General features: G+C 42.0%; 1 protein-coding gene across 10 annotated transcripts in view; it reads right to left on the bottom strand.

Moving 5' to 3' along the window:
* Positions 1–12,474, bottom strand: part of MTUS1 (microtubule associated scaffold protein 1) — a 105,791-nt gene that overhangs the window by 48,586 nt on the left and 44,731 nt on the right. For all 10 annotated transcript variants that reach the window (XM_083755389.1, XM_083755385.1, XM_083755391.1 and 7 more), the window contains 3 exons: positions 8,917–9,051; positions 6,563–6,667; positions 5,151–5,201 (listed from right to left, as the gene is read on the bottom strand). In XM_083755389.1, coding sequence (XP_083611515.1) covers positions 5,151–5,201; positions 6,563–6,667; positions 8,917–9,051 — 291 coding nt within the window. The remainder of the gene's footprint in view (positions 1–5,150; positions 5,202–6,562; positions 6,668–8,916; positions 9,052–12,474) is intronic.

Here is a 12,474-nt window from a genome sequence, read left to right as displayed (position 1 = left end):
ACCTTGGGTATTATCTAGGAATTTCTGTTAGGGCAATAAAAAACAACAGCAGAGCCCCCAATTGAGTTGGTTTAAATTGTTTTTATACAGCTTTTAATCTATGGGTGTGTTTTTTCCATTTTGGAGTTTTGCTGGTTTTTAAATAAAGGGGTGTAATATGTACCTGGGAAAAGAGGAGCTGGGGAGACCAGGGGGCCCCAATCGCAGTGATCCAGGGTAGGGGGAGGTATGGCGTAGGAGATGGGAAAGGCCAGGTAAAGGACACACAGCACAGGCAGTTAGTGACTGTGTCAACCCTTCCTCTGACCTGGGGAATTGCAGTTGTCCTCAGGTCTGCGGCTGCTGTTGCTAAATGCCAGGTTGGCTCTGAGCAAGACCACCCTCACCCATGATCCGATTATGGATGAGGAGGTCTGTATCACTGAAACCAGGGTGGGTGAACAGGGTGGAGTTGGTCTCACCCAGCTATTGCCCCCTGGGTACTTGGTGCAGCATCAGAGAAGACCTGAGAGTTGGGATCAGGAGTTGCTGTGGTCTACAGAATTTCCCTTTCTCTCTCCAGGCTCTCTGTTCAGTTGTGTGGGGGGGAATAGAGTGTGTCTTCCTGGCATCGGGCCATCAGGACATATATGGGATTCTGTTGCTTTGCCACCAGCCTTGCTGCCCAGCTATCTCCCTGCTTGAGCTGACAGAGCTGGTCTTGGAGTTGGTGTTGAGGACTCCCAGACTGTTGGGACAGCCATGCCAAGGCAACTGTCTCTGTGGTAGCTCAGGACTTCATGGCTGCCTTGACCACCATGTGGCTGTCCCAACATGTTACTGGCCCCATCCTGGACCTTCCTTTCTTGACAAGGGGGGCGGGATATTGACATCAACCCCTTGACATGGTCAGATCACTTCCTGCTGGTGTTTAGGCTTTCAGCGCCTTTTCCCCTCTGCAGAGGCAGGGGACCTATGAGCATGCTCTATCCTTTGAGGCTAATGGAGCCAATGGGTTTACAGAAGGCTCTGGGGAGTTCTCCAGCTGATATATCTGATGCTCCTGTCAAAGCCCTGGCCAACTTCTGGAACGTCCGAATGGCTCAAGCTATTGACATGATCGCTCCTGAATGCCCTCTTCTGCTTTGTGGAGAACTCTTGGCATATTAAACTGATCCTGACCCAACTGCACTGGCTGCCAATTAGTTTCTGGGCCCAATTAAAAGTGCTGGTTTGTCCTATGAAGCCTTAATGGGTCAAGATCACAATATATCAAGGACTGACCTGGACTCTGCATTCATCATCTGAGGCCCTTCTTTGTGTGCCTCAACCCTGGTGAGGGCCAGAGGGTGATAACACAAGAACTAACCTTTTCTGCAGGGGCTCCCCCTTTTGTGGAAAGCTCTCCCCAGGGAGGCTAGCCTGGCACCTTCACTACAAAATGTTTCTCTATAATCAGGCCTTTGGCTGATTAACATTCTACGTCCTTTAAAATGTGTTTGTGGGAGGGTGGGTATGGGTTTGGTTTCATTTTTATTATGTATTTTGTGTTTTCATTTTGTATTTCTATGCTGTGAACTGCTCCGAGACCTTCAGATGCAGTATACAAATTTAAGAAACAAACATACAAATGGTTGGTGTGAAACTTCCTGACCTCAAGAACAACAACAAAGCAATGTAAAATCTGTTCTCCAGGTCTGTATCCAGCTTCAAGCAAAAGACAGATCTTTCTTTACACAGAAGTATTTGCAGGCCCAGGCACAGTAAACCTGCAAATGCCTGAGCAAAACCAGGGGCAGAGTAATAAAGACACAACAAGCCAGTTCTTTGGATCAAATAGGTCACAACTTTATTCTTTACTGAGGTAATATGGTCTTGGCTTAGATATTGGGTGCATATCCTGTATCAACCAACCCAATCTGCTGGCTCATCATTCCAACAGGGCCGATCCTGGGTTAAGCACCACTCCGTGATGCACATCAAATGGAGACGTCCCTCCAGGATGCCATTTTGTAGGGGGGTCTGAGACCCACCCACCCCTGTCTGGGTATTCTAATAGAGGCACTCCCAACCAGACCACTTTACTGGGTTATCCCAGTTCTTTGGCACAGGAAAGTAGGGTAGTGCGCTGGTCCACCCCCTTTGCCTAGACTAAGAATGCAACCCAAGGTTTTATCCACCACACAAAGCAGTCCCTCCTGCCCACTCGCTGCCAAGCCATTGATACCGGCAACCAGTCCTGAAGGTGATATTCAGAAGCTATCCTTTGTTGCCCATATAGGAAGGATGCATGCCATCAGGCCTGAACAAGGAGGGCATTGTAGTTGAAGGTAATGCCAGAGTGCCGTATCGCACAGCCTGTCACCTGCAGCAACTTGCACAACATCACTCTGTCCACTTTTTCCCTGTCACACTTGATAGCTGCAGGCTCTGCAGCACTTCTCCAGAGCCACCTTTCCAACAGTTCTGACCAGGAAATGGTGATAAGAGGATGTGCTGCTTGCAGGGACACGGGGTCTGGAAGGTAGAACCTAGCTGTTTTCTAGATCTGTCTCCAGCCTTAAGCAAAAGACTCATCCTTCTTTACTACTTACTGCTGCTCTCTGGCACAAGGAACCCATGTATTAAGTCTGGAGAGAGATCTGGAGAATTGCTAGATTTTATATTTTCAACTGTGGTGAACAACATAGTTCGCTCTTTACTTCTTCCCACACTGCTTCATAAAACTGATAACAATGCAGACTTTATGAAGTCAGTTTTTCTCTCTTCCCACCTTTAACACCCTTTGCCCATGAAGTGTTCTGAAGGACTTGAGTTTCCTCACTGTTTGTGGTACTTTTGATAGGCCCAATAAAATGTAATTGGCATACTGTGTTTTTTTGGCATTTCTCTACCTTTGCCTTGAAGAAACAATTTGTTCAAACCCACTGGAAAAGCAACAAGGTATATAGTTCTCCTTTCAAATAACAATAACAACTTCCTACCATTCTATAGAAAGCCAAGCAAGCCAAGGAAGGAATCCAAACAAAACAAGACAGAATACAATCCAATTTATTGCTAACTTCCTTACATTACAAGGCCCAGACCTCACAGTCAATATATACTAGGTACAAGAATGCTCCTATCCTCATTTTCCAAAGAGATCTCCCTTTTTCATCCATCAACCCACAACTGCCAACTGCCTAAATGAATCTTCCACCTTCACGCCAATGGCTCAGCTGCTCTCAGAATCCCACTGTCCAATCCAATCTCAGAAAAAAAAAAAATCCAATCACATCTGAGTACGTGACCCGAAAGACACAGAATTTAAAGACACAGCAACTCTTTTCATGTGAAATTTACCTAAAAACATTTCCATCATTTACAGGAGCCTTTGATTTCATAGAATCATAGAATTGTAGATTTGGAAGGGACCCCAAGGATCATCTAGTCCAACCCCCTGCAGTGCAGGAATTCCTAGATGTAAACATAATGCTTAAATACTGTGTGGAGTCCTATACAATTATCATTGCAACACTGCCCCATGAGGCATTTACTAGGTGTCAGGAATGTGGTTAACATCTACAGAGGTACTGTTGTGCAAATATTTGTCTCATACTGCATATAACTCTTAGTCTGCTCACGTCCCTTAATATTTTGGGTCTACCAATTAATCCTGATTCAATAAAGAGACAATCAGTTTGAGTAAATCATGATTAACACTGAACTACCGAGTCAACAGGAAGAAGCCTTCAAGAGCAATTGACAACGCTATGAACCTTTTTAGACCTATGCGTTGAGGAATCCAGTATCACTAAGGCATCTATAATTAACATTTCATGTTATAAGTAGCACTTCTAATTCAGCACATGCCATTCATCACTCTTCGTTGACACACAGAAACATTAAGGTAAATGAAGGTTTCGCCAAATGCATTATTTACTGCTGAGTTCTAAAACTGAAGGCAGGTGTACAAGAGTTGGAAATGGCAAGTGAACATCTTACTACATGCAGATTGCTGGCTTAACCTCTACACTGCAGACCACAATCAAAGATAAATATATGAAGGCTGTGTTGCTCAATGACAAATTGTATTTGGCATTACATACAAAATTATTACATCAGATGCTATCAACTCCAACATTTTGGTTCAAATACTTTCTTATATGCTAAACAGGATTCAGAACATCAGTTTAGCTGGTCTGGTTGGTAAAGTACGTTTGGTTCTCTAAGCTTTATGTCAACCTCAATGTGATGGTAAACTTGTCACCTGCATGATTTAGATATTAAATAGCAGGTGCATGTGGATGGGCCAATCAGGGCCAGAGTTGCAGTGGAGCTGTTAACTCTTTCCTCCCATGTCACAGTCCCAACACAATATGCCCCCCTGAAGCTGCTATAGTTAGAACAGGATGGGAACTCCAATTGGAGAAGGAGTTAGTGTTCTGTAGATTGATTACAACATTGGCAAACATATTGATAAGAGTGTTTGCGCAAAGCTAACACAAAAGAGGGTAGAGAGGACCAACAGCAGGCAGTGTTTTATTTCTTACCGTATGTGTATGCTACCTATGAATGACCTGCAGCCCTCCTGATTTTTCTCAGCTAAAGTTGCCTCTGGTTTCAGAGCACAGTTGGAGGGAGGAAAAGATTAAAAATAACATAAGGGGCATTTGCAGGGGAAGAATTAAGCCTTATTAAAAAAACAGAGTTACGAATCAGGGCCAAATGAGATGGAATTCTGGCAGCAGGCCCACCCAAATCATGTATGAAGCAAGGAGCATGTGAGGCAAAAGCTAATGAGCAGAAAGGGTGCTGAATACACTCCCTGCCTTGCCTCTCCCCATGAGCTTTTCCCCCAACCAAGCTCTGGAAACAGAATTAAACCTAATTTCAGAACTCAACCCACACTGGAAGACTCTCAGTGGGGAATGGAACCATGACTTCTGTTTGTAGCAAATGATAAAGACAACCCCTGGAGGGTCACAGGTTCCCCATGCTTGGACAACAGAGTTGTCATACTACCAGTATAAAAGTCTCATATCAAAAAAAGGTGCAGGAAACAAAAAACACTAAAGTTTCGCCAACTGCTTCACCCAGAACACCACCATAAAATATACTTAGGATCAGAACTGGAATTCCTCCTTGCTAGCGCAATACTTTTAGGAACAAAAGGGAGTGATTGAACTCACCAGAACTGAATGTAGACAATAAACTTCGAGGTACATTTTGTCCTGAAGGTCCTGCAAAAGACAAAAACATAACTTGAACTGTCATACTCTTTAAAAAAAAGGAAATAAAATGCACACACTATCCTTATGGATCAAGCTACTCCTCAAAGGAAACATACCCAAACGTAGCCAAATGGCTCATTCTATACAACCAATACCAAACAAAAAACACAGAAAATGCTACTTCAGAATTTGGGTAAGTTGGAGGGACACTTGCCCCTCTCAGGATTGTACTCCAAATTGTTTCATTCTCCTGAGCAACTCCCTGCCAACATAGGATTTCATGTGCATGTTTGGAGGGAACCCATGCGTGTGAAATTTGTAGGGTTGAGGCAAATAACTAACGGTTGGAGTTGCAGGCAGCTAACTATTGCCCGCACTACTCGAAGTAGTTTCTCCAGCTTGGAAGGAGCTGCCAGGCAACTGTTACATGTGCTTGTATGAAGCATATATATTTGGGCTTAAGTGGATTATCTTTAAACTCTTCAGGCTCCCTTTAGATTTTTTTTTTTTAAGTACTTGGTCATACAGTGAGTGGATTTAAGAAGCAGGGATATGCTAAATCTTCTCAATTATACATTTTGCCTTGCTGAGAAGTGATATGGTATGTTATCGGCAAATGTGAATATGCAATTATCACTAGGAGGACAGGCTTTTCCAAACTGCAATACTGCATACTGTTTCACTGTTAGCATCATCATGTATTATTCCATGTTTAAAGGCATAAGCCTTGATTTCTGCGCATTTTCTCTTTTCTCTCTATATAAGAAGAAATGCTCCTTAAAAAAAACAACCACCACCGCCACTATTCTGAGACTAGGTAACAAAATTAGGTTAATATATGCATGGCTCCTCATGCTGCTATGCATCATTCTGAACTTCTTTTTAAAAAATCCTTCCCCGTTCTGAACAATTAACTTAAATGAATGAAAGTCAGCACTGTTTTTGCAGGTTTGTAATAGTTGTTTGGAAACCTATTACTTTATCCACAACATTTATCTACAAATTTAGTTCCCTAGGTGGAACAAATAGCAAAATGGATACTGCCATCATAGAATACAACAATTCTTACACGCACCAATAAGCATTTCCACTCAGTGGAATAAGCATAAACTTAAGCTTTAAAGTAAATGGGGAAAAACACACAGGTACACTTGCCTTAGTCAACACCAGTGCTTAGATGCCCAGGGTTGAGCAAAATCTGCAAAATCCAAGACAAGTAATGTTTCCTAAAATTATAATATTGCATAAGCACCATGCCAGTTAATTAATCCTTGAGCTATTTGGATAGAAATGATGTTGGAGATAACACAGATGAACTTATAACCTTAACTAATATCACCACGCAAACAAAAATGGGACTAATACTTTACCCAGCTGCTGATTCCCTCTTGCATCTCTGGTTTTCCTTCCTGGAAGAAGTGCCCCAGAGGATTTTGGCAGACATTGGCTCACTGAGCTCAACTTGCTTTTCACTCCTTTAAAAAAAAGGAAAAAGACACCCCCACAAATAAATTAGACGTTGATATAATGAAAGTATCCAATGCATCTGTAAACTTTATACGAACCACCTGACACCTTAGAAAGCCACTCATCAGTGTAGACAATGCCGAGCTCGATGGATCAATGATTTGACTCAGTATAAGGCAACTACCTGTGCTCCTAATGATATAAAAAATAAAAAAAACTGCTGCCACACCATGTCAACCCCTTTCCCCCCATAAGGGCTAGAAGGACATAATGCACTGAGCTGGAGATGGGACAATGCCCAACATGGTGTCAGTCTCATCATGCTTTCTATTCAACTAGAAATTACAAAGGGTAACAGGGGGGAGTACACAGAGTAGCAATACCAGTCCCATTTCTCAGGAGGCCTAGAAAGACTGTTTGGACAATACTTCTCTCTCCACCCAACTTTTACGTGCAGCAAGTTCAGGAGAGCATGTTGGGTTTGCGTGCTTATTCTCCCCCACCATACACACACTATAAAGAGAGGGTATCATCCAAACAGCCCTAAGATTTTTCTCTCTCCCACACAAGACTGCAGCTAATTGTACTTTTAATTTATCAGCTGAAGGGACTACATTCTGCTAGGTTCCAGATCACACCAGGGACTATTCAAGGTTCTGTGACAATACTGCCGAATCGATCAAGTGTTTTCCACATAAAGAACATTCCATATGATTTACAGGAAAAGAAAAATCAATATTAGGGATTCTGATTATTTCTTCTGCCTAGAGAGATTTTTGGTAGATGTGTCAGTCCTTGTCTAAATTACCATGCTGGCCTTTGCCTGAACACTGCTTTCCAGCTTAGAAAAATCATTATGAAGGCATTAGGCTGTCTCCACACACCCCCCCTTGGTCATTTAAGCTGCAATAGTTTCAGGGTTCTCTTCCCCCACCCACAAAGATTATCACCTATTTTAATCTTGTGCTGGAAGAGATCACTGGAAGAGATCACATGGCAGTCATTTAATTAGCCCCTGACCTTTTCCCTTCCACTGATTTCAGCTGCCTAGCGTGACCTGTAAGAATTCTTGGCTGGGACTATGCACGTCTATGGTTTGTACAGAAACTAGCATGCTGCTGGTATTTAAACAAGCAGACGTACTCCTCAGCTACAGTTAGACAATCATCCATCAACGTTCCAGCATGTGCTTCATTGCTGGCAATTTGGTAGCTTCCTCATCTCATATTGCTTACTGAAGGAAAACATATGCCTGGTTTTTAAAACTAAAATATCCCATCTTTTCTATTTTTAAGCTTGCAAGAGTCATAAATCTCAGAACTAATACGTAGGGCTTGTCATGTAAGGCACTGGTCTCCTGCTGCCCCTCCTGAGCAAGGCTAGAATGGATTTGCCACTAAAGCCTTCAGAGCCATAATATATATATTTGAAACTATCTGGCAGGGAGATGGGAGATCCCAGTGACAATTTACACCTGAGATAACTATCTTCCTCTGATCCCAGAGTGACGGCAAACCTCTACCTGTCAAAATATCTGGGTTCTGCTTCACTGGAGACTGCCTGACCAACGACGAGTCTTTGTCCCTGCCCTCACATCAGGGTCCGTCCCCTTCCTAATGTAGGGGTCCAGGAAATATATTGGTAAGACTAGATGAGCCTTGTGGTCCCTTACAACTCTACAATTCTACATTTATCTATCACTGACCATTTTAGAGCCTGCAACCACACTCCTAAGTAGACTGAGAACACTTATGCTATCATCAAACAAATAGCTTGGGATCAGTCAAATTTTTAGCCACAGAGCTTTGATTGTTTTTCAGTATTCTGTTTTGACCCTTTGTGTCCTTCCCTTCCTCCTATTTTATATAAAACTGGGTAATTTTGATTTCTGGGTTTGAAGTGTATGGTGGCCAAGCTCAGTAATTCTTGTAAATTCCCACATGCCAAGATCATTTTGGTCCATGCTACTGCAGCTTAGGATCAGGGTTGTTAAAGATCAGATGTTCTCTGGGAGAGGCAAGGGGCTGTGGGCTCTATTTACACTCTGAGCAAATTTTAAGGGAACAGGCCGGCCAATGCAGGGCGCATTATTCCAAGGGCCTGGGATCTAAGATTTAATTGAGCCCCATCACCCCTGCCAGATTTATTCCTGTCTGGGGGGGACAAAGGCTGGAGTTCATAAGGATGAAGTGGCAGCAAGGACATTGGAGCTGCTTGAATAAAAGTGAATAAAAGTGAAGCTTAAGAGATGAGATACCTTTTGGGGTGCTTTTCAGGGAAAGCACTCTCGGCCTAGGAATGGGCTTTAGAAAGATGGATTCAGCTGTGCCATTCTGACAAGACGATTTCGAAGGCCACTCTCCATTTCTGATTATAATTGTGGCACTTGTAGCTATAAAGGAAAAATGCAAGCCATAAAGAAGTTAAGTTTAAGTACCACATACCAAGAAAATACATGCCAAATATTCAACACTTGAAACTCTTTTTGCTATCAGAGAAGTCTTGATGTTATAGTGCAGCAGCAAACACAACAAGACTTGTGGCAGCTTGAAGACTAACAAATTTATTATGGAATACACTTTCAGATGTATCAAGTTTTATCTTCTGTTGTTAGAAATATATCTGTACATGGAGAGTCAACAGGCACATTAAACTCTGGTATTCCTTACAGTGTTAAGAGAGACTTAGCATCAGGTGCCATAAAGTTTGAAAGTGGAACCCCATCTATCATTGCTGATGGGCTGCTCATACCTAGACCTAGGGACACAAAGGAAACAAGTACAAAACCGTTGTGTAAATAATTGCAATGTAACATGCATATGCTCCATTTGTGTACATAGATTTAGTCAATCCACCAGTCTCCAACACACACTTACTCGTAGGGAGGCATCCCTCATACAAAGATGCATATCTGGTTTAACAATGCCATAGTGTATTGTCTAATTTTAGGTGGCTATTGTAAGGGGACTGAGACAAGCTACCACGTTTTCATTACAGTACACTCCCGAAAGGAGTTCCAAAATTATTCTTCCTACAGATCTATTTTCCTCCCTCTATATCGTTGCTCCTTTATAATTTCCCTGTTATGCTACACAATGGGTCTGCTTCCCTGGACTGTTCATTTATTTGGCACTATAGTTGTATATCATTACATTATTCTTACCACTATTATTATTATTAGCTTATATAGCCAGTTTCTTAATCTCAGAGACTGCCCAATATTTAGTGTATCCCTTCTGCATCCTTATTCATACCACTCTCCATATAACGTCCTCATGAAACAAGGCAGTTTTTTTACAAAGTTTTTCCTGTTGGGAAATTCCTATTTTTAAACAAAGTGAGCCACTGTTGTCTGTGCTCTGAGCACCCGTAAGGATTGGAGAGGAGGAAGCTGGAGGAAACACACCAACTCCGGATGTCTACCACTAGTCATTTCAGGGGGGAAACTTTTGATTTTTGCTTCATATGAAAATAGCACTCGCTTTCTGAGACGCTTCTTCACTCCTCTCTAACATACTGCAAAAAAGTATCTCCCACTGGGGCTTTGCTTGCAAATAGCAAAGCCAATGGCATGCTGCCCATTAACCAAAAATGAAGGATTAAAAAAATCCCGGAACAATACCTGCTGTATACAGCACATGATCACAAGGAAATAAAACATGTATGTATCTTATAAAATGTGCCCTAGCCTGCAAAAAGCTTCTGCCACAATAAAGGCATGTGTACATACAACATTCCTGATCTCTTAAGTCATGGGAGATCACAACCCCTTTCTTCTCCTGTGCATAACTCCAGCCTGCTCACGTTCCTTCCGAATGGATCATGATTTACACCAGTATCGAAACCCTACTTGATAGGGTTGGCAGGAGATGTGTAGCCACATTTGCAGGAGCAGCCAAATCCCAGCCCCCTTACTGCAGGTATTTGAAAACTACAGCAATCCAGTTATGTTGAGGACTTCTACATTGTTCATTCTTTAGTCCGAATCGCTATTTAAAAGCCTGCTCACTTTATTTTAAGATCGTGCCCTTATTTTGCACCAACGCAATTTACTTTGGTGGAAAGGGAAAGCAACACCAAGAAAAGGGAAAGGGAATTTTGTTCTGCTGGATTTAGGAAGGAAAAACAACAACCGTCAAGCAGACAGCCATGAAAGCTTCCATATGGATACTCAGACACCACATGCTTGAAACACAAAAACAGCACCTGTAAAGAAGGAAGCGTCGGTGTACTGTCTGGACTTCTTTTTCTCTATGGTCACAGTAAGATCCTAGCACGATGCTCCTATTGTTCACTGTGACTGTTGTATGTTTAGTGTTTCAGTGTTTTTTAACACAAGGATGGACATTATACAGAATGTGGCACAATAATGGAAACTGTGGCATATGGGATTTCGGTGAAAAACATTTGACAATAATTCTTAAAGAAGTCATGAAAACGGCGGCATGCAACTTTCCATAGCTAAGAGCCACTCATTTCCGAAGAATCTGGTAGATTAAAAAAAAAAATCACATACTTCTAATCAGTGCTTTTTTCTTTAAAAAAATGTTTAGGGGTACTCTCATTTTCCTACTCATATTGAAATACTGCCCCTCAATGAGGCCAAACTTAGATTCACAAAATGTTTAGGGGTGTGCGTCCCCCTGAGTCCCCCCCCCCCCAGAAAAAAGCACTGCTTTTTTGACATTTTGACATCCACTATGTTCATTTTGAACGAACTAAGAGATACTTCACAAATTACGGAAAAGAACTAGTCCACAGGTTTCTACAATGTTACAGAATGTTACAGAAAACATATGGTCAGCCAATAACAAGCATCTATTAAATGAAGCAGAAAGTGACTCTTGTATTTAAATTATTTACAGTCCTCCAAACACTCTTCCTTTGTTGTGGCACTTGGTGATAAATACAGGGGTCAGCAAACTTTTTCAGCAGGGGGCCGGTCCACTGTCCCTCAGACCTTGTGGGGGGGCCAGACTATATTTTGGAAAAAAATATGAATGAATTCCTATGCCCCACAAATAACCCAGAAATGCATTTTACATAAAGGACACATTCCACTCATGTAAAAACACGCTGATTCCCGGACCGTTCGCGGGCCAGATTTAGAAGGCAATTGGGTTGGATCCGGCCCCCGGGCCTTAGTTTGCCTACCCATGGTTGTGTTGCTGCAAAAACATTTAGGCTATTCTATGATTACAACTTGTTAGCTTCGGTTGTTGAATTTATGTATTGCTTCCCACCTAAAGTGATTTACAGCCAAGAAAAAACCCCTACAATAAATAAAAATCACAGAAGCTTAGTTTTGTTTTTAAAAAAAGCTTTAACTGTATAACTATATAATTGGCGCTGCCCAAATGCCTGGGAAAGCAAAACACCTTTGCTTGGCACCCAAATGATGACAAGGCATCAAATAGACCTCTTAAGGAGAGCATTTCATAAATGGAGAGACTGCCACATAAAATGCACTTTCTTTCATTTCTACCCTCCTGACCTCCTTCAGAGGAGGCGCATAGGGATGGAACTCTAACGATCTCATGGTATTGATAGAAATATAACACTTTTTTAAAAACACCACCCTGCACAGCTGACTTAAAATCATATTACAAATGTGTTTACTCAGATTAGATTAGTACAACACAAGTCTGTCAAATAAGACAACGGGCTTTCACAACTTACTCTCCTTCCCATGGCGCTCACTCACAAAACCTTCAATGCACATTAATGTTTTTTTGGGGGGTTGTTGTTTTTTTTTTAGAAGGCCCATTTAATTACATTTAGAATACGTGTTTGCTGGCAACGCAGATCTGATGTT

This window comes from Podarcis gaigeae (assembly GCF_964106915.1).
Source record: "Podarcis gaigeae genome assembly, chromosome: 9".
NCBI lineage: Eukaryota > Metazoa > Chordata > Lepidosauria > Squamata > Lacertidae > Podarcis > Podarcis gaigeae.
Note: the sequence above shows the minus strand (reverse complement) of the source record. Positions and strands in the feature narration are given on the sequence as shown.